Source organism: Cavia porcellus, unplaced genomic scaffold (assembly GCF_034190915.1).
Source record: "Cavia porcellus strain 051 isolate PalLab524CR breed Dunkin Hartley unplaced genomic scaffold, mCavPor4.1 scaffold_50, whole genome shotgun sequence".
Lineage (NCBI taxonomy): Eukaryota > Metazoa > Chordata > Mammalia > Rodentia > Caviidae > Cavia > Cavia porcellus.
This window is the reverse complement of record NW_026947533.1, coordinates 4,585,185-4,612,840: the sequence shown is the minus strand read 5'-3', so window position 1 is coordinate 4,612,840 and position 27,656 is coordinate 4,585,185. Positions and strand designations below refer to the sequence as shown.

General features: G+C 38.6%; 1 protein-coding gene across 1 annotated transcript; it reads left to right on the top strand.

Moving 5' to 3' along the window:
• The first annotated feature begins 12,974 nt into the window (after positions 1–12,974).
• Positions 12,975–26,163, top strand: LOC134475037 (zinc finger protein 709-like). Its single transcript, XM_063244403.1, has 3 exons — positions 12,975–12,982; positions 17,980–19,156; positions 26,122–26,163. Exons 1-3 carry the CDS (start codon positions 12,975–12,977, stop codon positions 26,161–26,163), a joined length of 1,227 nt encoding a protein of 408 aa, XP_063100473.1.
• The last annotated feature ends 1,493 nt before the right edge of the window (positions 26,164–27,656 follow it).

Below are 27,656 nucleotides of genomic sequence, written 5' to 3'. Positions count from 1 at the left end.
CCAGTTCTGGCCTCTGACAGCAATCAACCTACAGGTAAGTGGACTGTTGTTCCCTCCAAGGATTCTTTAAAGCTTAAGATTGCCAAATGTATCTGATAATCTTGTTCTTAGGTGTTTTTCCTTATGGAGACCCCAAGGAGATACCTTGTAACCCACTGTTTAAAACTTACAATTACTGACTATTTCACTGGTAAATTATTGGAAGCCAATGCTACTGTCTATAAGATAATTAAGATAAATTTATGTTCCCTATTAGATAACATCCCAGCAAAAATTAGACAAAAAAAATTGTTGTTGGGTGTGCATGTCATGCTGCCTGATTGGTTGCTAATTGAGATGTACAGGGACCTATGTATTCAAAAAAATTTACCGTCCACTTGCTGGTATCTTTGTCCCCAAAAGCAACAGCCAGCCTCTGATTATAGGTGTTCACAATCCATAGAGACAAAATATTTTGTAGACATTGGGGTTGTAAATTTGTATCTCCTTGACAGGGAAATAAATGGGGTCTTTAACTTTTTCCTCACTTTTGAGACCCAATCTTCTGTTCTCCTCCACTAGACTTCCTGCTCCTGAGACCTTTTTGCCCTCTGCGATTTCTGTGACATCTCTAGCCCCTTCTTGCCTCTGGACATTGCTTATGGCAAATCAACTTTTAATTCCTGTACAGATGACACCTTTGTTGGTGGGATGCTAAGCCCTGGCTCACACTGGACAATGTACAGGGTGCTCCAGGAATCTGTGTTTACTCTGCCTCCTACTCCTTGCACACTTCCCCTAATGCTGCACTCTGTAATCCTACCTCTTCAGCTTTGATTTATACTTTTTCCTATCCTGCTAATCAACACCTTGTTGCTCCCAATGGAGCCTGGTTTGCCTGTAGTTCTAATATAACTCCTTGTTCCATGCATCACCTGTTTACCCAGTGCTCTGAGCTTTACATATTAGTCCATATCTTTCCCCAAGTGTATTGGTACCCTAGAGATAATGGTAAGAGTCACTTGTTCCCTAGCTTTGACTTAAAGAGTCCAGTAAGAGCAAAAAAAAATCCTGCATTATTACCTGTATTACTAAAAATTGAGATAACAAGGTCAATAGGTTTAAGAGTGTCCAGCCTAATAGTCAAAAGACCAAAATTATAGACACTTATGTGTACTCATTGACCAAGATTTAGCAGCCCTTAGTGATTCTGTCTCCAAATTAGAGGATTCTTTAAGTTCACTGACTGAGATGGTTTTACAAAACTGGCGGGGTCTAGATCTCCTGTTCCTAAAGGAAGGAGGCTTTTGTCTGACATTAGGAAAATATTGTTGTTTGTATGCCAATCATTCTGGGGTTATCAGACAAAGTATGGTCAGCCTTAAAGGGCAGCTACAGGATCAAGAACAAGCCAGACAAACGGAACAGAATTGTCTTGAGGGATGGTTTTCTCTATCTCCCTGGTTGACAACATTAATCATAGCAGCCTCCAGACCTCTGTTAATCTTACTTACTTGTTTAACAATTGGACCTTGCATATAAACAGATTAGTAATGTTATACTAAGATGCTAAAAATTAAAATAATTGATTAAAAGATAATTAACAAAAATATTTACTTAAACATGTAGTTATTAGTAATATTGTCATTCTATACTGAGCTCAATACCCTAGTAACCAAACACCAACCACATAGTTATAAATTAACTGACCACGTGGTTCTGCTGTGCTGTAATGCGTCATCCCCCCACCTTAGTGACCTGTGTGCTATGTCAACTTTTGTTCCCCTTGTAAGAGACAAATGATGCTGTGTCAACCACTGTTCCCTTTATGAGAGACAAATGTTCCTGGAATTGGCAGACCAAGGGCTATGAATTGGCTAACCACCCACTGTGAAATGCCTCTTACCTCTGCAAAGGGGAACAAAGGCCCACCTTATTTCTGTTTCTCATCACTATGTACTTAATGATCAATGAGCTAATCATAAATGAACTATAAAAATCAGTCAAAGCTCTAACTCAGTTGCACAGTTTGCAAATTCCATCTGCACTGTGTCGCTGGGCCAACTAAAATAAAAGCACTTCTTTTAAAAAAGACGTTTTGCACCATTTGTCATCTTGGGGTCTTGCCCCGTTTTTTCATCATGGGGCCCTATTTTATTTGAGTAGAGTACAACAAAGAGCTGAGTGCCAATTAGTGACAAGGGAACTATGTGGCAAGGGGAACTTAGAGTGTGAAGTCCTCGGGTGTCCCTGCGTCACCAGAAGGAAATGTTTAATTGGATTAGGAATTTGGTTCCATTTCAGCAATAATTGTCACACCCATGCTTGGCAATATGATCACTTTCAGAATTCAGAAATTATATGAGTCTGAATGAGTAGCAAGCTTGTCTTGGAGAACTGATGCTAGCTTTTATTTCATCCTTACTCTGTTGCAGACCATTACTATCATTTAAATGTAATGTCTTCACTTTACACGGTAACTATGCTCCTTTTGTTTTCACATACTGGGTTTCTAGGTGGAAAATTAATAGAAAGGAGTGAAAATCATTAAGATGAAGTCTGCTGCCTCTAACACAGACTTCTGACTCTCTGTTCTGTTGTGTCCTGTCCTGGCCTGTTCTCAGAATATTTTCTGACATCAGTGGATTTTTTATTCCTGGAGGACTGAACCTTAATCCTGAAAACATTTGCAGCCTATTATGGAAAGAGTCTACTGATCCTTGAAAGAAAGCAGGGGTAGCTATGAAATGGCAGGGATAAATAAGAAATTTAGAGAAGACCTAACACCACCACTTCTCAAAATTCAATGAAATTGAATGGTAAATTGTTCTTCCCAATTCATTCCTGGAAGCAAGCATTACCCTGATACCAAAACCAGAGAACAATCCAAATAAGAAAGAGAATTACAGACCATTCTGCCTAGTGAAAATTGAAGCAATATCCTCAGTAACATACTGGCAAACAGACTGCAGAATATCATCGAGAAGATTGTACAACATGATCAAGTGGAATTATTCCCTGGGACGCAAGGGTGGTTCAACATACATAAATCCATACATATAATACACCGTATTGACAAATCCAAAAGCAAAAATCATTTGATCATTTCAATAGATGCAGAAAAAGATTTTGACAAAGTCCATCACCTATTCATAATAAAAAACCTACAAAAATCAGGAGAGATGATCTTTGTCTCAATCTGATAAAAGCCTTTTATTACAAACCAACATTCAACCTCATACTAAGTGGACAAAAACTGAATTCTTTCACTCTAAAATGAGGAACAAAACAAGGATGTCTACTGCCTCCGCTCTTATTCAATATAGTCCTGGAAACTAGCTGGAGGAATTAGACAAGAGAAAGAAATAAAAGGAATAAAGATAGAAATGAAAATGTTAAACTATCATTATTTGCAGAAGACATGATACTCTACTTAGAAGACCATAAAAACTCCACCAAAAGAATTCTAGTTAAAGAAGAAAATTCAGTAATATAGCTTGTTAAAAAGACAACACTCAACAATCACTAGATTTCATAAACAAGAATAAAAAACTCATGGAAAGAGAAATCAAGCAAACAATAACTTTTACAATAGCATCCAACAAAATGAAATACTTAGGAATCAATCTAACAAAGGATGTAAAGGATCTCTATACTGTAAACCACAGTACTCTCAAAAAGGAGATTGAAGACGATATTCTAAAATGAAGAGCTATCCCATAGTCTTGGGTAGGGAAATTCAATATAGTGAAAATGACCATACTTCCAAAGCTATTGTACAGATTTAGTGCAATCCCAATCAAAACCCTGTAGCATATTTCAAAGAATAACACAAAATAATTCCAAAAATTCATCTGGAACTAGAAGAGACCTAGAGTAGCAAAGGTGATGCTTTGAAACAAAGGAAAGATAGGGTTCATCAAAATCCCTGACTTGAAATTATACTATAAAGGTATCGTGATTAAAAAAACAAGATGTGGTACTGACAACAAAACAAACAAAACCAGACCCAAAGATCAAAGGAACAAATTAGAAGATGGAAAAACAACCCCAGACCACTAAACCATCTTATCTTTGACAAAGGTGCCAAACAGAGTCATTGGAAGAAAAGCAGCCTCTTTAATAAATGGTGCTGGAAAACCTGGCTCTATACGTTATGAATATTATCTTTCAACGTGTATTAAGCTAAGATCAGAATAGATCAAAGATCTTATATTAAAACAGAAACATTAAATCTGCTGCAAGTTAGAGTAAGTAAAACTCTTGCAGACATTGATGTACGAAAAGACTTTATGAAGAAAACTTGGATTGAACAGCAAAAATCAAAGAGAATTAAGTGAGAATCTCACCCTACTGAAAAACTTTTTAACAGCAAGAGAAATCACTAACAGAGTGAAAAGATAACCCACAACATGGGAGAGAATGTTTGCCAACTCTTCCTCAGACAAAGTATTACTATTGAGAGCACGGAAAACTAAAAAATTACAGTCTTCCCAGATTTAAAGACCCAATCCAAAAATGTGCATCTGAGGTGAAATTCACAGTTCTCAGATGAAAAAATAGAAACAGCAAATAAATACGTGATAAAATATTCTGCATCACTCGACATTTAACAATTGCAAACTAAATAACACTGATATGTCACCTTGCTCCAGAAAAAAAATGCCTACTGTCAAGAAATCAAGCAATAACGAATGCTGGAGAGGTTGTGGGGGGAAAAGGAATCCTTCTCCATTGTTGGTGGTAAGGCAACCACTGTGGAAATCAGTGTGGAGATTCCACACAAACTAGGTCTACAGGTCCCACTCAACTCAGTTATTCTCCTTCTGGGTATCTACCCAAAAGAATAAAAATCATCATACCACAATGATATATGTGCACCCACGTTTATAGTAGCACAGTTTGTGGTAGCCAGATCTTGGATGGAATGCAGGACCTCTAGCTTGCCAGCCAGGCGATTAAGCTAAATCCCTGGACCCTTTTTTTACTTTTTAACTTTCAAATAAAATGCATTTGGGAGAAAAAACAAGGACTGAGGTAAAGACTTTCAGTGCAAATACCCATCAGACGAGCTGAGGTCAACATTCCAGAAGACAGCCAGCTCCAGGAGCCTCCACCATCTTTCATTGGGGATCCACAGTTCCAGGGTGGGTTTTTTTCTGTAATTATTCTTGGTGGGGAAGGCAGGCAGGAGAGCAGGAGCCAATCAGTGATGAAGAGGCTGGCTGTAAGAACTGTCCAATCAGGCGGGCCAAGGTAGGCGGTCTCTTCCGTGTCATGGCGTCAATTGCAAAGCCAGGGCAAAAAAGAGAGCGCTAGATGTTTGCTAGACCACTATTTTTTGCTTCTATTCACTGTGGACTGCTTAGAAAGAACCTGGGAGACCTCCAAACAATGCAATGGTGATGTTATGGGATGGGAGCGGTTAAATGGGGTGGAATCTGGTTGAGACCAGTTAGAAGTGGTTTGAAGGGGCTGGGGTTTAGCTCAGCTGCATAAGTGCCTGCCATAAAAGCAGGCAGTCATAAGTTCGATCCCCGGTACCAATAAAAAGGAAAAAGACAAAAAAAAAAAAAAAGTGGCGAGAAGCAGCTGTGCTGTCTAGAGCCTGTGTGCTTAGCCTCAGACCCTAAGGTCATCTAGTGCTAGCAGTGAGTCATCCTCTGTCTCTTTTACCTCTCACTGGGGCCAGGACAGTTCTGGGTCCCTAGAACGCTGTCACCACTGTGATACAACCAGGCCACAAGGCCATTTTTGAAATCGCCTGCTGCCCTTGCTCCTCCAAGTCTGGGCCCAGGACGGGGCATGAGGAGAGCCTGATTCCGATGTGGTTTCAAGCTGGGTGCAGCTGTAATAAGCCAGGTCTCTGCTCTCATTCCTGTCAGCAACAGATCTGAAAGCCAGAAGTTTATAATTGTCTGTGCTGCAGGACCTCATAGCCACAACTGCTCTCCTTAAAGTTATGCATTTATGTATTTTGTGATCACCTAAATTTATACTATGTTCTCACATTTTCAACCCCATGACAGGTGTTGGCAAAGATTATGAGAATTCAGAGATGTGTAGTGATATACTTCAGTGGAGGAAGGCTTTCCAAACACCTGGTGAACTCCTGTGTATGATAAATAACAGTGCAAAGAATTTCTGAGCATTCTTTATGTGACACATGTGCTCATAATGTATGTTTGTGAGAACAGCCATAGAGGTTTGAATTTTGAGAAAAATGAAGCAGATATAAAAGTGTCATCAAGGCCAGGGTAAAGTGTGCTTGCTAAGGATAAATTCCAGAAAGGGCTGCGTGTTAAATTCTCTTTGAAAAATGCCTAAATTTAGTCATTTGCATGAACATATACACGTGATTTCCTTCTGAATGGAAAGGAATATGGGTGTCATCTCTGAATGAAGAGGTGATTTAATAGTGTGGTTGATCATATACATTGTTTAAATATGGAAATGCTCTGTAATGGACTTTACTAATTCGTGTAAAGAGATGCCCTAAATTGAAATTGTGCAGGGATATCAGTAGTTATGTCATGAAGGGTTTTCTGCTTAGGGTGGATCAGATGAGCATGGAAAGGATGTGGAAGTGACTGGCAGGACACAGTGTGCAAATAGCAGGACATACAACAGAGAGGGTCTTCACTGAAAGTCAGGTAGTTCTTAGGGTAAGCATGAAGTTAAAGTTAAATTATGATACCTTCCTTGAGGTGAATAGCACAAGCTCTGGTAAGAATCAGTATTCCACATCCCTGTCAACCCATGAATTCTGTGTTGTTCACTTGAGATCTAGTTTTGATTATCTTGAATTATGACCCAGTATCATGAAGGTGAAATTTGAATGTTTTTTGTACCAAGGATCGAACTCATGATCTCAAGCTTGCAGGTTAGGTTTTCATGCTGCTAGCTAAATACCCAGCTCTGAAACTGTTTTCTGTATGTTATAGATGATATCAACCTTGTTCCTCAGAAAATGTTGAATATTGTGCAATTTTTCTATATTGTATTGCTATAACTTTTTAAAGCAAACCAAAGGTGTCTTATGCAGTCACTTTTCAAGTTTCACATTGTCTGTGCAGTATCTCAGTGAGGGTTTCTCTATTTCAGACAGCTCTGTAACTTATGCTAGCCCCAAACTCAAGACAGTTGTCCTGCATCAGCCTCCCAAGATATATTTCTTATTTATGAATGGAAAGTGATCATTTATTGACCCTGAGCTATAATTTGAAGCTTGCACCTGGTTTCATTGTTTATACGTTTTTTACCTACAGCAGTTTTCCATGAACATTTGAGTTATTATTTATGTACCATATTTGATGTTATTTATGTTTTGTTCTGTGAAACCAAATTCAAATATCAAAATGCTGCTTAAGTATATTAAGAACAAAGGACTGTTGCCTAATTGAGATTTGAAGAGATATCATTGGTCTTACATCAAAGTGATTGATGAGATATTTGTCTGCCTCTGTGCTTCAAGGATGCTGGTCCTGCAGGCTCTCACTATGAGCTCTGCATTAGAGACAATGCACAGCGACTCTTTTTTTTTTTTGTCTTTTTTTGAGACAGCGTCTCACTATGCAGTTCAGGCTGGCCTTGAGCTCACTTTGCAGCCCAGGCTGGTCTCAAACTCGCAAGGATCCTCCCACCTCAGCCTCTGGAGTGCTGGGATGACAGGCGTGAACCGCCAAACCCAGCACACAGTGACACTTGCAGTGACTCAGCAAAAGAATCAGTGCTCTTATTTGGCTGTTACATTAGCTGTGAGTTGCATTATGGCATCAAATTTGCTGTTTCAAAATATGTGTATGTACAAGCAATTAATCCCCAAGATTTGGAATTAAGATTTTAAGAAATCAGTCTCCATTCAGCTGTTATGTGGGTTTTATTTGTTTAGTTTGTTTTATTGAGACAGGTTTTCTCTATGTACATCAGCTAGATTTGAACACTTTATGGAGTGCAGAATTGCCCTAAGCTCAAAGCAGCCATCCTGCATCAGCCTCTTGAGTGCTGGGATGATAGATATGTGTGGTTTTACCCTAGAAAATATTGAGGCTTGTAACTTAGCTGTGTTGTAGATTGGCATAATAGATGCCATCTTGAGCTTTGCATTTAACTAGTGCCCTGTATTTCACCCAGAAAAATGGAAAAATCACTCAGGGTTGAAGACCCAGGAGAAAAGCAAAATGAGCTGTACCCAAAGAAAAAAAATAACCTGCTCAACAAAAGAAGCAGAATACAGTTGTCATCCAAAAATTATTATAAGATTCTAGCTAAATGATTTCCAACAGGATCTTTTTGTGATTCTATCTTTTAAAATATCTGTAACTTTCCAGTTCAAAGCCTCTTCTTTAGATCCTGAAATGGGGATGGGGGTTTTTTATACAAGTGGTCCTGAGACCAGCTAATGAAATTCCACATTTCCCAATTGGTTTGCTTGTCTTCCTATATTATTGTTCACAAACTCAACTCAAGCTGCAGAAACCTTTACTGACACAAGCAAACAACAGGATTAAATGACATTGCCACTGAAATGAAAGAATAATAGTGAAAAGGAGAGGAGAAAAAAGACAACTGCCATGTGTTATAATGCCCACCTCTTTTCCCTAGTGATGAAGAGACTGAAACAGGAGAATGGCCATGTATTCAAAGACAGGCTAACCTACATAGTGAGTAGGCTGGCCAGAACTCCTAAGTGAGACTATGTCTTTAAATCAAAAAACTAAAATGAAAAACATAAACAACCAAGGTGACAGAAAGACTACGAAAAAAATTATAGAGCTGAGTGAAAGTTGACTTATGCAAAATGGGATTTATTGAATGATGCTGCAGAAGAAGGAAGGCTATGTAGTGGCATCCAGGAGGCAGTGACAAAAACAGATTTAGGAATGGCACCTACTGTGCTACAGCACAACAATGACCTCCTTCCTCCAATACATTTGCAGTTCACTAGAATGAGGACTTTTAAAAGCTCATGGAAGGGCTGGGGATTTAGCTCAGCGGCATAAGCACCTGCCTTGCAAGCAGGCAGTCGTGAGTTCGATCCCTGGTACCAATAAAAAAAAACGAAAAAGACAAAAAAAAAAAAAAAAAAAAGCTCATGGAAATCTTAAATTCATGGCAAACAAGCAGCTTGAAATCCAGGCTTTGGAACATGGCCTTTAGCAGAATTTCATATTTAAATTGAAATAAGAAAAATATAATCCTGCCCTGTTTGATGTCAAATGCACCAAGTTTTATGGCTCACAACATTGAGAAAGGAAGTCACAAACCAAAAGAGGTTCAAAAATTTTCTTAGAAAAAAAGAGAGAAGAATAGCCTTGAATTTTCAGGAGTGGTCTTCAGTGTTTTGTCCACAGACCTATTGTCAGGGGTCATTTATACAGGAAAGCCACAATGTGGGTACAGTGTGGGTCTCAGACTACATTCAACCTATAAACTTATGGCTGCTTAACTAATATTATTCATCAGGAGAACAAGTCAGCCAGAAAAGGTATGTGGGAAGAGCCAAGGCATTTTGTGGGAACAATAGTCCAGTTGTTCTGGTCAGACTATGGTGATTGATGCCCATCTGAACTTCCTGGAGGAGGTGGTGGTAACTATAGTACATTTCAAGCTGTTGTTTCTCTCTTCAGGAGCATGTAGACCTGGTCACTTCATCTTCACCTTCAGGTCTGGCTTTCTTCAACTGTGCCTGTAGCAGTGATTGTTGTATTAGTTTTTTGCATTGACTCTTGAAGGTTCCAGTTCCTCTATGATTGTATATCAATTTCTGTCTACATTGACATCCTTTGCTAAAATCACAATAGTATTTGAATGGATAAAGTGATGTTAATACATTTAAAATATTCATTAATACAGGCCAGGGCTTTAAGCTCAGCAAGCAGAAACGTCTGCCTGGAAAGTGCTAGGTTGTAACTTTGATCCCTGGTACCTATAAACAAAAGTAATTTAAACTGCAAGGAAAGAAAATCATTTCATTTGTGAAAATGTAAGTTTACAAAATTTATAACTAAATATGTCAAGGGCAAATTAAACATTGTTAATAGTCATATTTAGTATCTAAAGTTGTTGGTTCGGGGGATTAAGGTCAGTGATACAAGAAGCTGCCTGGAGAGCACAAGGTCATGAGTTCAATCCCTCATAAAAAAAAAAAAACTCGCATTTGTCAGTGATGCAGTGCTATGAGCACATTTATTGAAACTGATACTTGTTAATTAATAGGCTTAATGTTTCCTTTGTGGTCTATGAAATACCTGCAGATAACATGGCAATTACAGTAAATGATGTACTGTACCCTACAGGATTGCTATTTTCTGAGTTGTTTTTATTTTTTGTTTTCCCATATACTTGAAAGTTGAAAATGTTGGCTGATGCTAGCTAGAAAAACTGTGATAATCATTTTTTTCAATTTAGTGATATATTTCCCTATATCCATTAAGAACATTTTATTTGCTACAATTACCCCAAGTCAAATTGATAAACAATTCTTAAAGTTACAGGCAGCTGAGTTAGTTAGAAATACAGGCAACCATGCCATGATATAGTGGAATGAAACTCCTGAACTTCTATGTCTGGTATGAGTTTGTGTTCGCTAAAGTGCAAGAATGAATTTTAGGAACAACAGAGTTGAAGAGCAGAATATATTTATTGAGAGATAGAAAGTGAAAGTATTTTGCTCTAAATAGGATATTTTGGAATTGGGAGGTGGAACCAGGGGACTTTTACCTTGAAGTCACTTTCCTTTCCCCTATTCAACCTACCTGTGGCCAGAAAAGAATCTCAATCAGCTACTTGCATATCAGCAATGCCACCTTTAATTAAGCACCACCCAAGTCAAAAACTATATGTATGCCACCCACATATTTCCAGAAGAAAATGCCAGACCCCCAGTGGTTATGGGTTTCTCCCCATATACTTAGAATAAAGGCCATTTTGACTTTGTATTCTCTTTTTTACTACACCAAAAATTCTATCTGAAAGCTTCTATCTGAGAAAAACAGGAGGGATTCTGAGCTTGTAGCAAAAGACTGTGTCTTTTCTAGAGACCTTATGGAATAAAATCATGTGATGAGATAGGTTTAAAGTGGGTTAGATTACTGAGGAGTTAAATTAGCACAATAGAGAAGCAGAATATCAGAAATGTAAAACTGGCCTTTTATTTAAAGAATGTGGAGAGGAGCTCACAGCCACCAAGGGTTTGGCTCCCCCCCCCACTGACTATGGGTTTATGGGGTATATGTGACTTTTGACTGGATGTGGTGCTTGGAGGGGACATTGATGTCATGCTAGGAGCTGATGGGAATTTTCTTTAGGCCCCTGGGAAAGCAAGAGGAAGTTGTATTCAAGGATAAAAGAGGAAGTGGCCATATGAGTAAGCATCCCTGATTTCACATTCTTCTACCTTGAACTACAACCATGAGGTCCTGTAATTGTTTGAAGGGCAAAGCTCTTTCAAGTACATCCTTTGGTTTAAATGAAGAAATCAAAACAAAGAATTTTTGCTATCTGTCTTTCTCCATGGCTGTTGGTAAACCATTCATAAGAAATATTTTGAGTCAATTTCTTAATGCATTGTCAATACCATAACCAAAATTACAGATCAGTTCAGTTTCAGAAAAAGAAGCAGCACTTAAAAGCAGGGTTAAAGCCTTCAATGCAAGTATTCATGGCATGGTGAGATCAACTATGTGTGATACAAACAATTACTGATTTCTCTGACTTCAAGAAAGAGAAACGTTTATACTGATATTGTTATCCTGAAATGAATCTCCCGGTCTACTATGTCTGATATTAGGTTTTTGTCCTGTAAAGCCAAAGAATGAATTTTAGGAACAACAGAGATTAAGAGAAGATTATACTTATTCAGAGAAAAAAAGCTGCCTGAGAGAGAGAAGGTATCCTGAGCAGGTTGCCAAACACTGTCCATTCTAGGGACCTTTATAGAGTAAAATAATGTGGTGAAGTGAGTTTAAGGTGGGGAAAACTAGGAACTCACAATGCAGATGGGCATAAGATGGGACAGAGTTATGGTAGCCAATAAGATTATAAGTTCAGGTAAAGTTGATTTAATTGGGAACAAAGGGGGAAGGGAGTGACATAGAAAGCAGGCATTCTTAGGCAGCTGTGTCTCTTCCCTTAGGGGTTTGGGAGGGTGACTCCTGAGTTCCTCAGGATGATAGGAACTATTTAGAATGTCAATCTTTAGGATAAGGATACATTTCTTTAAATGGTGACTCCTGACTTCCTCAGAGTGCTAGGGAACTATTTAGAATATCAATCCTTAGGATATGGATGAATTTGCTTATCATTTGTCTTGAGCCTTGGCCCATAGCATGAGGTGTCAGTCTACGCCATAGTTGCAAGGTATCTGGTCTCCTGCATGGGCTCCTTGGGGGACCTAGCCATGTCTCATGCCAATAGTATTTAAATGACTCAGGACCTTGTTAACAGCACTGTTTAGAAAATTGAGTACAGATGTCTTGTGCTCTGGGTGAATGTTCTGGGGATGACAGTGTGCAATGTATATACCATTGTTGCCCCCTGATTGACATGTTTTGGAATTTAATTTTAGTTGATGTGTTCTTTTTTCCTTGAAATCAAATGGATTTGAAAATTAAAAGCCTGAGGAAAGCTCTTCAGTACAAACACTCCTCAGTCGAGCTGAGATCACCACTGTAGAAGATGGCAGCTCCAGAAGTCTCTGCAATACAGTCTATTATTTGGGATCCTCTCTCGCAGAGAGGGGCTCCTTTCTCTGTTTATTCTTGACTCAGAAGGAGGGCTGTAGAGCAGGAGTCAATCAGTGATGAAGGGGCAGGCTATATGAACTGTCCAATCAGGTGGGCCACTGCTGGCTGTGACTTCTGTCTGTTCTGGTTTCTCAGCATGATTCACCTGTTCTGAGTACAATAGTGGTAGCAAAATGCTTGCTGGATCTCATTTAGTACTTTTGATGTCCTGTGGCCTGCTTGGCAAAGAACCTGAGAGATCCTGTAGCCATGGAATGGTAAGGTTGTGGATAGGCGCCCAGAAATAGCGTGGATTGGGCAAAATCAGTTACAAGTGTTTAGCAGTAGTTCCAGTGTCTGGAGCCTCAGGTATTCAGTTAGCTCCAGCTCCTGAGGTCCTCCAGCTTTGGCCATGGGTCATTCACTATTCCTTTTGCCTCTTGCTGTTGGCAAGGGTAATTTGTGGTCCCCAGAACCCTGGCTTCACTATGACAGCAGCAGACTCAAGTATCATCTTTGAAATTCACTGCTAGCCTGTAAGTCCACCATCTTAGTCATTGGGCGGAGCTTGGGAAGACCCTGACTATGATGCTTTTGTAGCTTGTAGAGCAGTAATGATCTAGGTCTATGCTCTCTTTCTGCAGAGTAACAGATCTGGAATGTCCAGAGTTTATTAATGTATGTAATGCAGGGCCTCATAGCCACAATGGCTCAACTTAAACTTGGGCTTTTTTGTATTTATAGTGATCTCCTAAATTTATAGTATGTTCTCCTATTTCCATCCTCATGACAGGTAGTGACAAAGGTCTGAGAATTCAGAGATATGTAGTACTGTGCCTCAGCAGAGAAAGGCTTCGGAAACAACTGATGAACTCCTGTGTATTATACAGATCAGTGCAAAATAATTTCTGAACATACTTAATTATTTAGGTGGCACCCTTGCTCACAGACTAGGTTTGTGAGAACAGCCATAGAGTTTTGAAGTCTGAGAAAAATGAAGTAAAATGTGTTATCAAGGACAGGGTAAAAATTTGTGAAGGACAAATTCCAGAAAGGGCTACTTCTTAAATTCTCATCGAAAAATGCCAAAATTTACACATTTGCATGGTCATATACATGTGATGCCCTTCTGAATGGAAAGGAATAGGGGTGTCACCTCTGAATTAAGAGCTGATTTAGTAGCTTGGTTAATAGACAGTTTAAATGTGGAAATTCTCTACAGTGGACTTATCTAAGTGGTGCAAATGAGAAGCCCTAAATAGAAATTTTGCAGTGATATCGATAGTTAGGCATGAAGGGTTTTCTGCTTAGGATGGATCAGAGGAGTGTGGAAAAGATGTGGAAGTGGGTGACAGGATCCAGGCAGCAAATCGCAGGACATACAACAGAGAGCATCTTCACTGAAAGTCAGGTAGTTCTTAGAGTAAGTGTGAAGTTAAGTTGGGTTCTGATTGCTTCATTGAGGTGATCAACACCAGCTCTGGCAACAATCAGTATTCCACATCCCTGTCAACCCATAATTTTTGTGTTCCATACTTGAGATCTAATTTGATTATCTCTAATTATGCCCCATTCTCATGAAGCTGAAATTTTCAATTTTTTTGTACCAAGGATGAAACGCATGACCTATGCTTTCCAGGCAGGTGTTCATGACACTGAGCTAAATACGCAACTATGAAAATATTTTCTGTGTATTATGGACGATATCCACATTGTTTCTGAGAAAGTGTTGACTATTGTTGGAATTTTTCTGTATTGTGTGGCTATAATTTTTTTAAAACTAACCAAAGGTGTGTTATGCAGTCTCTTTTTAAGTTTCACTTTGTCTGTTTGGTGTCTCAATCAGGGGTTTCTATTTTAGACAGCTCTGTAAGTTAGGAAAGCCCCAAATTCAAGGAAGAAATCCTTCACCAGCCTCCCAAGATATATTTCTTATATTTGAATTGAAAGTGATCACTTGGTGACAGTGATGTTTAATTTACAGCTTGGGCCTGGTTTCATTTTATATACATATTTTTAAAATACAGCTGTTTTCCACTAACATTTGAGTTATTATTTATATACCATATTTGATGTTATTTATGTTTTGTTCTATGAAACCAAATTCATGTTTCAAAATGCTGCTTAAGTATATTAAGAACAAAGTACTCATTGGCCTAAATGAGATTTGAACAGACATCATCTGTAGTCTATCAACGTGATTACTGAGATTTTTTATTTAATTTTGAAATTGGTAAAATAGAACAGAACAAGGCAGCTTAAGGTCAACTAAGATCACACAGTGAAATTGGTACACAACTTCACAACAGGTTACTGGGATAACAGTAATATGTATCACAGTATATTTTGTTATCTTTATCATAGTTATTCTTTAATCACATATATCAAAATGAGATGAAATGCAGAACATTATAGAACTTATCAAAACAGAATATTGAATTGAGCAGTACCATTAATCAGAATAGAGTGAAACAATAATAAAAATGTTTTCCTTCAAGGAGATAGTAGAAGGAAGTCCCCCTTATTTGCTATGGTCTACTTCCCAGGAGATGCTCAGATTTCTGGTTTCCATTTGCTAATGTGGGGTGACAGGAGAAGAGGGGTAGGGAAGTGGGGTGTTTGATTCTAGGTGGTGCATCAGTAGGTTCAGTGTTGCTTACTAGGGAGACAGGCTGGTTGTTTGGTTTCACAGCGCCCTAAGTTCCAACATAGAACGGATCTTAGGAGCTGCTGCTGGTTATCCCCCTGGAAGGGCTGCAGTTTTCCAGACTGCCACCTCTGACTAGGGAGGGGAGGTGCTTGCTTGGCTTCCAAGGCAATTGATGAGACATTTATCTGCCTCTGTGCTTTGTGGTTGCTGGTCCTGCAGGCTTCTCACTGTGAGCTCTGCTTTAGAGAAAGAGCACAGGGAATCTTGCCATGACTCAGCACAAGAATCAGTGCTCCTATTTGGCTGTTATATTAGCAGTGAGTTGCAATCTAGTATCAAATTTGCTGTCTTCAAAAATGTATATAGACACAAAATTAACGACCAAGACATGGATTAAAATTGGAAGCAATCAGTCTTCATTCAGCTGTTTTGTTTGGTTGTATTTGTTTAGTTTAGTTTTGTTTTATTGAGACAAGCTTTCTGTATGTATATCAGCTGGATTTGAACACCCTATAGAGCCTAGAATTGGCCTGACCACACTGATGCCTACCTGTCTCGCCTTTTGAGTGCTGGGATTATAGATATGCACCACCACACTTTGCTTTTGATTCAGATTTGTAGGAGAGAATTTAAGATATCGCAAACCTGGGGTCTCAAGCTTCCTTTGAGAAATATATGTATGATCCTTTAGGAGGCGGTTATCTTTGAGGATGTGGTTGTGAACTTCAGCAATGAGGAGTGGAGTTTGCTGAGTCCATCCCAAAAGAACCTCTACAGAGATGTGATGGGTGAAATCTTTAGGAACATGGCTGCAATAGGTAAGGATGAAATCTTTTTTGGCACTCATGCTGTCAGAATATTGTTTGTTGCTCATTAGTGCTGTTTTGTTAAAAAGAATATGAAAATATTTTTAAAAATAGCTCAGACCTGGACACATTATATCATAAATCTAAACAAAATCTATTAATTTGTATGTATTACTCAACTGAGTCCTGGTATTTCTATGTCTACAATTCAGGAGGACTTGGGGATATCCAGGAAGCTGAAAAAGAATGCAAAATTTACTGGAGATACTTAAGGTAATTCACACTCACAAGGAGAGGAATGTTCTTGAGTAATTAGTGAGTCAGCAGAAAAATGACCACCAAAGAAATGAGGCACCATTCAATTTAATGTCAGTAATATTCTCCAAAGATGTATAAGCTAGTGTATATATGAGGGAATTAAATCATGAAAATGTATGACATTGCATATAGATCTGTACGAAAGGCATGCACTTTGAGTTATGACATTCTGCCTTCAGTTTTTCTACCCATATATACATGTGAATACAACACATTCATTATCTAACAATTGCTAAGATTGCAATAGAATGTGAAATAAAACTGAGTGCTCATGTTTCCAAGCCATGCTCTAGACAATCGGCGATTCTGACTAATATTCTTAGTAGGCTGGTGGAATGTTAGTGCACTAATTTTGAATATCAGTATGCAGTTGTCTCTAGAAACTGATCCCCTCATACTTGTCCTGGATATTTTTAAAATCTCAAAATCTGCATAAAATACTGATACATGCTTAGTCATATACAAAGCAGATCAAGTTATGACAGATCAGGCCTTGAAGCTTATCTATGTATCACTGGATTTGTGGAGAAGGAAAATTTTAATAGACTCTCTGTGATTTTACATTCTTGTAAACCCAGCACACTAGAGTTTGCAAATCTGTTTGCAGAATGGCAATTTCAAGTTCAAACTTCACAGCTTAATGATCTATGAAAATCTGTTAAAATAGATTTTTAAAAAGCTATAGATTTATGCTAATATATGTTGCTCATTCCCAGCCCAGAATGGAAAAAATGTGTTATATAATGTCAAAAAATAAATAATATAATGTCATTTGCCATAAGAATTAGATGGGTCTTTCACCCATCAATTCAGTGAAATAACTCAGCTATAAAACCTAAAAGGTCACTGGCTTTCTTTTAGAGGAGAAACCAAAATACAAAATGTGGAAAGAAATGAAACAGAGTTGTTAGAGAAAAGTAAGACTGACCAGATGGAAAAGGGAACTACAAGTTAAGGACAGAAGGAAGATTGTGATGGGGAAACATATGAGAATAATCTGCATGTGATACATATATGTACCCATTCCCAAAGTGAAGGTAAAGATTATGCATTTCAAAGTACCAACTTTTAAGATTTCCAAATGTGTACCAGTCTTTTGGGAATGGTTGTTTTCAACATATCTTACAAGGCCATTCTGTTGCTTCTTGGTCAGAATTTCTTAGCAGGCATTAAACACAGAACTTGATATTAATGCAGTCATTAAACGGAGACCAAATTCACAGTGAATTTTTTCTTTTTTTAAATTTAATATAAGGAAAGATTAAATAAGACAAAATAAGTAGAAATAATACTGCATTCAAAGTGAAAAAAAAACAGTAACAAATAGCAAGATGATGATTACAAATGCTGATCATAGAAATAGTCATGAAATACAAAAGTGAAACATATCAAGTGGGGATTCAAACAATGAGACTGCAAACAGTTTTGTTCAACTCTCGAAAAAAGCTTAATAATATGGTTATAAATCCTATATGTGATTTTTTCTTTCCAGAAACGACAAGCTAGGGAAATCTTATGGACATACATCTTGGAAGCAGTGTAAAGAAGTACTTCTTTGTAATGCAGAAGGTAATGTGAATGTGAAAGAAACAGAAACACACCATGATGTTCAGATCCATGAAAAATATTGCAGTGCAGAGAAACCCTATGTATGTAAGCAATGTGGGAAAGCTTTTACCAGACCTGGACGTTGTAAGGCACATGAAAGAATTCACACTGGAGAGAAACCATATGTATGTAAGCAATGTGGGAAAGCTTTTACCAGACCTGAATATTGTAAGGAACATGAAAGAATTCACACTGGAGATAAACCATATGTATGTAAGCAATGTGGGCAAGCTTTTAACATACGTGCAAGTTATAAGGTTCATGAAAGAATTCACACTGGAGAGAAACCATATGTATGTAAGCAATGTGGGAAAGCTTTTAAAACACAGGGAGATTGTAAGAATCATGAAAGAATTCACACTGGAGAGAAACCCTATGTATGTAAGGAATGTGGGAAAGCTTTTACCAGACCTGGATGTTGTAAGAAACATGAAAGAATTCACACTGGAGAGAAACCCTATGTATGTAAGCAATGTGGGAAAGCTTTTACCAGACCTGGATTTTGTAAGGAACATGAAAGAATTCACACTGGAGAGAAACCATATGTATGTAAGCAATGTGGGAAAGCTTTTAACACACATGCAAATTGTAAGGTTCATGAAAGAATTCACACTGGAGAGAAACCCTATGTATGTAAGCAATGTGGGAAAGCTTTTACCAGACCTGGATTTTGTAAGGAACATGAAAGAATTCACACTGGAGAGAAACCATATGTATGTAAGCAATGTGGGAAAGCTTTTAACACATGGGGATACTGTAAGCAACATGAAAGAATTCACACTGGAGAGAAACCCTATGTATGTAAGCAATGTGGGAAAGCTTTTAACACACATGCAAATTGTAAGGTTCATGAAAGAATTCACACTGGAGAGAAACCCTATGTATGTAAGCAATGTGGGAAAGCTTTTACCAGACCTGGATTTTGTAAGGAACATGAAAGAATTCACACTGGAGAGAAACCATATGTATGTAAGCAATGTGGGAAAGCTTTTAACACACGTGCAAATTGTAAGGTTCATGAAAGAATTCACACTGGAGAGAAAGCATATGTGTGTAAGCAATGTGGGAAAGCTTTTAAAACACAGGGAGATTGTAAGAAACATGAAAGTTCACATTCAATATAAAACCAGTGTATATAGGCATCATGAGAATGGTTTCAGCACAGGTATATATTGCATAATGCATGAAAATCTTCACAGTGGGCAGAAAACTTACATATGGTAGGAATGTGGGAAAGGTTTCTGCAGAAATGCTCATTGTCCAATACATTATAAAATTTGCATGGTTGAGAAACCCTGTGTGTATGTGAAGAATGTGGGAAAGCTTTCACCACACATGGATTTTGTAAAATACATCTATGACTTCACACTGGTGAGAAAGCCTATATGTATAACAATGTGGCAAAGCTTTTACTGCATATAGTCATTGCAAAACACATGAAAAAATTCACACTGGGAAGAACCACTGGCTATGTAAGCAAATGGAGACACTTTCAGCAGCCAGATTGTAAGGGAAATACATGAAAAAAACTCACACAAGAGATAAACCCTTTGTGTTATGGGAATACTCTCAGCACACTTGATCATTGTTACATATCTGAAAGAGCTCACTAGGCAGAGATGATATGTGGATTACCAATGTGAGAAATATAGCAATCCATGTTTCTTGTTAAATACATAGAAAAAGCATCACTGTTCAGACAGTTTAGATCTAAGTTTACTTTAAAAATCCCAAGGAGACCTGAAGAAATAATCAATACAGAAGTTAGATGTCAATATTTCTTCACAAATATTCCAGAAATGACAAATCTGTGGTGGGGCTCTCCTTAGGTGCACATGTTGTATGGTTTACAGTTAATCACTTGTACCTCTCTAGATTTATTAATCTAGATGTTTTTGTGCTTCAACATGGCATCTTGTAATTAAACATGCTAAACTGAAATGGGCTTTTCACTTTCAAGTATGGATAGTGCCTTCATACTTAATATTTTGTCTTTAGAAGTTAAATTTTGTATTTTCTGAATTGTAATGTTGTTTATTTAAAGAGAAAAAAAAGTGTAGAAATAATACAGAATTTCAGAAAAATAAACAATAAGAAATCACTAGTTGATTAGTATTATATTGTCATCTTAGAAGTAGTTGTTCAAGTTACAAATTGAAAGCATACAAAGTGATATTCAAATAATGACACTGTCACGGTTCACCTCAATGATCCACCAAAAAGTTATTAATATGCCTATCTGTCCTACACACTTTTTTTTCTTAAAGAGGGTAAGATTAAACATAGCAAAACAGAGCAAAACAGTTCATAAGGAAACAAGTTAAGGAAACACAGATTTCAAAGCAAGTCCACTGGAAATGTTCACTGTCTATTTTACTGTCTCTAGTTTTTTTCCAAATAGTTGTTCCCATCCTCACACACTTTGAATATATACTGAATATTATAGAACTAATCAAGTAATTACAGGATGATGCAAGCTTTTTTGATCTTCAAGACTGATTTGGGGGAAGTCGATAATGACTACAATAATGTCTGTCATGGTCTTTGTAGTAGCTGTCTTTATCTTTATGTATGCTGAAATGGAACATAAGAGACTAGACTAATATCATTCTGAACAGTGAATAATAGTATCCTGAGAAGGATAAAGGTGAGGAATTGCCTAAAAAAGAAGGCAGAGGACATAGTTAAAAGTGTATCAGGATTTAAAAGCTACAGTAGTCTTGTTGCTCTGTATAGTTTGGTTATATTTTGTTCTGGTCTGTCTACTCATATTAGATTTGAGGGCACAGAGAGATAACCCAAAAATAGCAGGTTATACCATGGTAATTATCCTTAATTTCCTATTAACTAAAACTGAATCCCTATATTACTTACATTGTATTCTATGACTGATCTTCTTTGAAGCTGGATTGTTTCAATGTTATTTGGCCTTGACTGATTTTATTCACATTTGATATGCTTGCTGGTATCAAGTTCAAGAGCAGAGGCAACTACTCTGAAGATGACAAGGTGTAAAAGATATCCATTGGTGGGCTGGGGATTTAGCTCAGTGGCTTAAGGCACCTGCCTGGCAAGTGTGAGGTCATGAGTTTGATCTCCAGAGCCAAAAAAATAAATAAATAAAAGATATCCATTCCAGGTTTGATTATTTGTTTAATTAAAGAGAAGAAAGGAAATAAAAAACAAAGCAGTAAAAGGGTACAAGTAATACAGAATTTCAAGAAAAAATACAGTAAGAAATCACTAGTTAATAGGTTACATATTGTCATTGCTAGGGTTATTTCCAAAAGATGAAAAATATTAACAAAAGATGAGAAATATAAAATAAAAAGTGGCCTTTATTCTGAGAACACAGAGAGAGATGACAGGCACCCCCACCGCTGGCGTCAAGTGATCTCTCCGGGGGACACGTGGCATGGGGGCTTGTAAATAGGCTTGGTTTGGGGTGGAACCTAAGGCGGGCATTAGGGATACCCAGGTAGTCCATTGGTCTTAGGTTTGGCGCCCTATGTAAATTTCCAGGGGTGGGAAGATGGCATCACAGGTAACTTCCTAGGGGCAGGGGAGATGGGGCTTCCTGCTTCCGGTTGTGGCTTTCCTGGCTACAGTGTCCTATCTGGGCCAAAACCCTTTCAGTCATCTTAGAAACAGTTGTCCAAATTATAAAATTAAAGCATATAAAGTGGACATTCATACAGTGAGATTGCAGAAGGTTCTGTTCAGTGATCCAACAAAAGCTGAGTAATATGATTTTCCATCCTACACACTCAAGCATGCAGTTATATCCCTTAGACCACCTTCCTTTCCTCTCTTTTTTACAATAACAGTTACACGTTTTGAGTTTTTTTACTCCCACAGTTCTTATTACATTTTTTTGAAGAGAATAAATCCTAACATGACTAAATAAAACAGAGACAGTTAGAACAGAAGGATGGGCATAGTACATGATGCAAAAATAGACTATCAGATGATCAAAAATGGTTACCATGGTGCCTCTTGCTATTTTTAAAAAGAGTTGCTATATCATCAGGTATAATAGAATTGATCAAAACCGTACAGAACAAGACCAAAAAAACCTACACTGGAAACCTTGCAAGACTTCAAAAGAAGATAATAGTCAAACTATAATGGGCCATCATAATAAATCTTATGGCTTTCAAAGTGGTTGTCTATACACTCAAACTTGATATTATCAAACAAAATAGAATATAGTAAAATCAGACAGAACAAGATGTGGAGAGCAATACTGGGGTTCAAATCAGGTTAATAGGAAAACTAATAGTTACTATAATACATCCCGCTATTTTTAAATTTAGTTTTCCCTTAATTGAAAAAAATAAAAAAGTTTAATTTAAAAAAAGGGTGGAGATTGAGATAAAAGAGGATATTGTAATAGAACAACACTGGTCAGAATGGAACAATTTAAGCATAATTGTGTTTCACTCCCAGATAATCTAACATAATAGTAGTCACCATAGTGCCTCATTCCTTGAATTATTTGAGTATAACTTCGTATACAATAGCATCAAACATATCAAGACAGTGTGAAGCCATTCAACAGAATGAAAGAATTACAGGGTATTTAGAACCAGTTAACAGAAAACGAACAATGGTTTCTATATTATCTCCTTGCCTATAAAATTTTTCTTTATACTATCACATATAGTAAAATATAGTAAGATACAACATGTTAAAATCAGTGGAAACAGTTTGTTAGAGAGGGACCATTCTTGCACCACTGAGATTGAGTCCAGTGTTGATCATGTTGGTTAATTTTGAATATGCTGGTGAGATAACATTGCAAACATTTAGCTGAACACTTTTGTTTATGTTTGGTAGGAATATTAGCCAACAGAGTGTTTTCATTTATATTATTTTTAACACATTATTGTCTGGCTTCATTCTCAGGGTAACTTTAACTTTGTCACTTAAAAGAAGTTGGTGGTGGGTTTTTCTTCAACTTCATCAAAGAACTGAAAAAAATCAGTATTTATTCTTTATTATATACTGGATAAAATTCACCAGTGCACTTTTTGTATCCCAGCTTTGTTGTTGTTATTAAGAAGCTGTGATATTTACCCATTGCCTGTGCTCCTTATTGCTCTGTTCATCAGACTGTTTCCTTCTGATGCATGTGGCTGGGGACATCAATGGACACCACATATCCATTAAGGGTCACATCTCATTTTACTTACGAATGCTTCCATTTATATTGCATCTTCAAACTATCTCTATAATATATAATTTTGTGAGTAACTCCTTTCAGTTACTCAGTTTTTAATGCACACTCTTGCAGGGTTTGTTTAATGCTGGAGGAAACTGGGGCTGGTGAGGGCATGTCTCTTATTTAAGGCTTCATACCCTGACCTGCCTGCAGTGTCCCCATCTCCTGACCTGCTCCCTGTAAACACCTGTCATGCTCCATAACTATGGTGAGTCCACATGTGGCAGTTCAGATCTGCACCTGGGTGGAAAACATTCAGTCAAGTTGGGCTCTGTAACAGACTGACCTCATACAGAGCTCCCCTGAGTGAGAGAGGGGGCCTCAGGCATGTAGGGAAGAGCTCTGGAACCATTCCAGCTCTCTCCTGTGCAGCGTACAGTGTGTGATGCTTTCCTGAGAAATTACTGATGGATGAGGAGGCCTGCACCAGGCCGTTTTAAGCCATGGTGTCCTACACCTCTGCATGGACCATCTCTCTGACTTTAGATCTCCACATAGATCTGAGCAGACTCAGTCTTCCTCTACCAGGCTCTGTCTCTATGCTGATGTTTCAGGTGAAAAATCTGAGATCCTCAAATTAATCTTATATATATTTAACCTGGAAATTCCACTTCTAACAGTCATTATAAAAATGAGATTGACAGACACTGCATTCTCTTCTTAATCAGTTAAGATGTAAACTGTTAGAAACCATGAATGTTCCACAGCACAGCTGCTGTGTTAATTATAAATTACAGCCACTGAAAATGCTGAAAGAGGGCCATGTCCTAGGCCATGTCCCTGATCTTTCCTGAGATTGAAGAGAGCTTGTGTCCTGGCTCTCCACCCAGCAGTGAAGAGACACAGGCCTGCACAGCAGGTGAGGACAGGCGAGAGGAGCTGGTCAATGGCAGACCTCTCATCCTGGGAGGGATGCCTTTTTGGTTGTTCTATTTTATTTTCCATTCCATTATTTATAGTGTTCCACTCAATATTACTTCTCTTCTGTTCAATTCACTTAAGAATAAATAGTTGGTATTTTCTTGAATAGGTGAGTGGATTTGGATGACTTAATATTCTTTTATATGTAATGTAGGATACGCATATAGAAGAACATTAAAGCTTCACTTTATAATTATATAAAATAAGGAGTCTTTTTATTCAGAAAGGCAACACATCATTCATGACTAACTTTTAAACCCCCAACACATGAAGCCATGCAAATCCCACTGTGGTGGGTGTCCTGCCCTCCCTACCTGAGAAGTCACTGTGCTCATCTGTGTCTGGTAGAGGACACCCAGAATCTTCTTCAGAGTCTCTTTTGCCAGCAAGGAGGACTTGAATCTTCCTGTGCTGATGTCAAGCAGGGAGTGTGCAGCATGCAGAGGAGCCCAGCACCTCCTGAATTACACACACTTCCACCACTGCATCCATGGTGCAGCCCTGCAGGCCCAATAAGGCAGAGCCATGAGGGTGCACCAAATACTCTGCCACCTCAGCCCCAGGGGCCTCAACTTCTGGGTCTGGGCCTCAGCCTCCACCAGGCTCCAGGCTCTGCTATGGATTAGACATCCATAGTGGGCCAGACACAACATCAGTGCCCTGGTGCAAAGTCCATTTTCCACAGTGACCCTTCCATTCTGCAAATTTTGATCCTTTCCTTTCTAAATGAGGCTGAGGCATTGGAGACAAAACCCCACACATTGGCATTATTTTTGTTTTTCTTTCTTTTCCTCCTCCTCCTCCTCCTCCTCCTCCTCCTCCTCCACCTGCTCCTACTATTTCTTCTTCTTCTTCTTCTTCTTCTTCTTCTTCTTCTTCTTCTTCTTCTTCTTCTTCTTCTTCTTCTTCTTCTTCTTTCTTCTTCTTTTTCCTCTTCCTCTTCGTCTTCATCTTTGTCTTCTTCTTGGTTTCTTTGATGCTTCAAATACTTATTTAGAGGTGTGTTTTGCCAAAAAACTTTCCTTGTCTTTTCACACCCCAGTTAACTGAAGTTTTTACAGATTTTTGCTGCAGTTCACACCCTATGTGTTTGAACACTCAGAATCCATTCTGCAGCTTAGTAGAATGAGTGAAGCAAAGCAGAAACTAAACTTGGGGATGTTACTGTGCCTTCCAACACTCCGACTCATATCTTTTTCCCTCAAGAATATGGGCTTCAGTAGTAGCTGAGTCTGCCACAGACAAAATGAGTTTCCTGCATGTATATCACACAATCTCAATTCCTCTCAAGCACATTGTATCAGGTTTCTTATGGCCAAACTTGAAGAATTATTTCCAGTACATGAGAGTCTGCCACTGGTCCTGAAATCATGATGGAACTTTTTAAACACATAGTCTGATCTACACATAGTCTGGGGACAGAAGCTAAGAGAGACAGAGATGGCTGTCACAGATACAAACACCTCAAAATTGTCAATCAACAGCAGTAACAAGCGGGAACCAAGTTGCTGAGCTTTCATAATTGGGTGATGGAATCATGTGGTGGATTGTGCCCTGGGTTTACTGAGGCACTTCAGTAAATCTTGGTTACTGCCTCAATCCCCCTTCCTTCAGTGCAATACAAACAGAAAGTCATGCGCATGCATCATTTATTTGCAATTTTTCTATTGCAGTTACAAAACCTGTATTCCTGAGAGTCTACATCTCTGCCATAGCAGACCCACCAAGGGGCATTACCATTATGTCTTGTAAAGGATCAGTTTATTTATACAAAATGCAGAGTGGTGTTCTCAGACTTGATTTTCCAGACTTGTGCATTTTCAGTCATTGCTTGAAGGGAAGCTAAACGATTTAGTTTGAGTACACTTCAAGTGTGTTGCTGTGCTTCAGTGTGACATCATTGCTGCCAGACCTGATGAAGGCAATAAATAGGATCTGCGGGAGGTTTAGATCCAGAGGGACACACTTTGCACAGCTGTGTCAGGCAGGGCTGCCCCTCACCTGGCCACCCAGGCATCCAAATGCCCTTTCCCAGTGCTGTCCCTGGCTTTGGGAGGCACTGGATTGCTGTGGAGATGCCCAGTGCACTGGCTGGCCATGGGAAAACATTGTCATGCCATGAGTTTATCATCCTTAACCCTGAAGCTCTGTGGCCCTGGGGCCCAGGAAAGGTTCCCCCCAGCTGCAGTGAACAGCATCCTCCAGACAACTCTCCTGTGCACACTCTACATGGAGGCTAGCAAGGGTCCCAGTTCATTCCTGCTTCAAAGAGTAATGTGAGTCAAACTCTTGAATATTTGTGCAACATTCTGTGTGGGAGAAAACTCTATTCTTAGTCCTAGGAGTGCTAGGGAAGGCTGTTTAGAGCTTGGATGGGAGCTACGAGAATGGGCTGTGCTCTGCCCCACATGTCCTTCCCGTTGTTGTTCAGCATCTGCCTTAAAATGTGCCAGTGGTTGGGGAAACAGCACATTTCAGGGATGTGTGCCTGCATGTATCAGGTTTAGGAGGCTCAGTGTTGTGTGTGCTTGTTGGCCCTGGTGATTCCCTTTGAGTTAGAAGAATTTATCATTTCCCTCACAAAATGGACTCATGAGACCTCTTTCATACTTGTAATAAAAACCATCTATCTGACTACTGGTTGTAAAGAAAGGTTTCCTGTTGTGATTTTTGCATTATTGTTGTTTTTCAAATGCAATGAATCAGTCATTTGTAGGTACCTTTGTATCACTGAAATCATGGAAAACATTTTCTGACATGAAAAGATGAGTACATACACAATGGTCTCTACATTTTCCCTATAGACTTTGTCTATCTGTGGTTTTGTCTTCTGTCAAACAGCAATAGCATCCAGCCTCCTCCAGGAATGTTTGGCCAAACAGAATCTGATACACTGATATGAAAAACCTAGGTTAGTAAATCACAGTGAGAGAAAGGTCAGCGGTGGGTGGGGACTAGCAGGAGAGACCAGGGATATGGATGGGTCCAATACTGAGCAGAAAGCTGGAACTAGACAGATGTACAGATTTAGATTGTGCCAATTGACAATGTGCTTACCTGTGACTCAACTGAACATGTGGAAACTAATGAAATCTTAACTTAAAATTAAATTATCTTAGAATTTAATTTTTCAAAGAACTATAGATTAAAAAGTAGAAGTAAAAACTGAGAGAAATAGAAGAGGCAAAGTGAAGGGGAAATGAAGGGCCGGTACTTTGCAAGACTTGAGCCCTAAGTGGAGCTGAGGACACTGCCATGGAGCCAGAGACAGACATGCCTTGGAATTCCACCAGACTGGGTATCTGACCTTCATTTCCAGGTTGATCCCAGAGCTGGTGAGGTCATTGGAGGTGAGGCTGGCACAAGATTTAGAAGTAGACCTTGAGCTCAGTCCAGTACCAGCCCTGCCTTAGAAAAATCCCAAA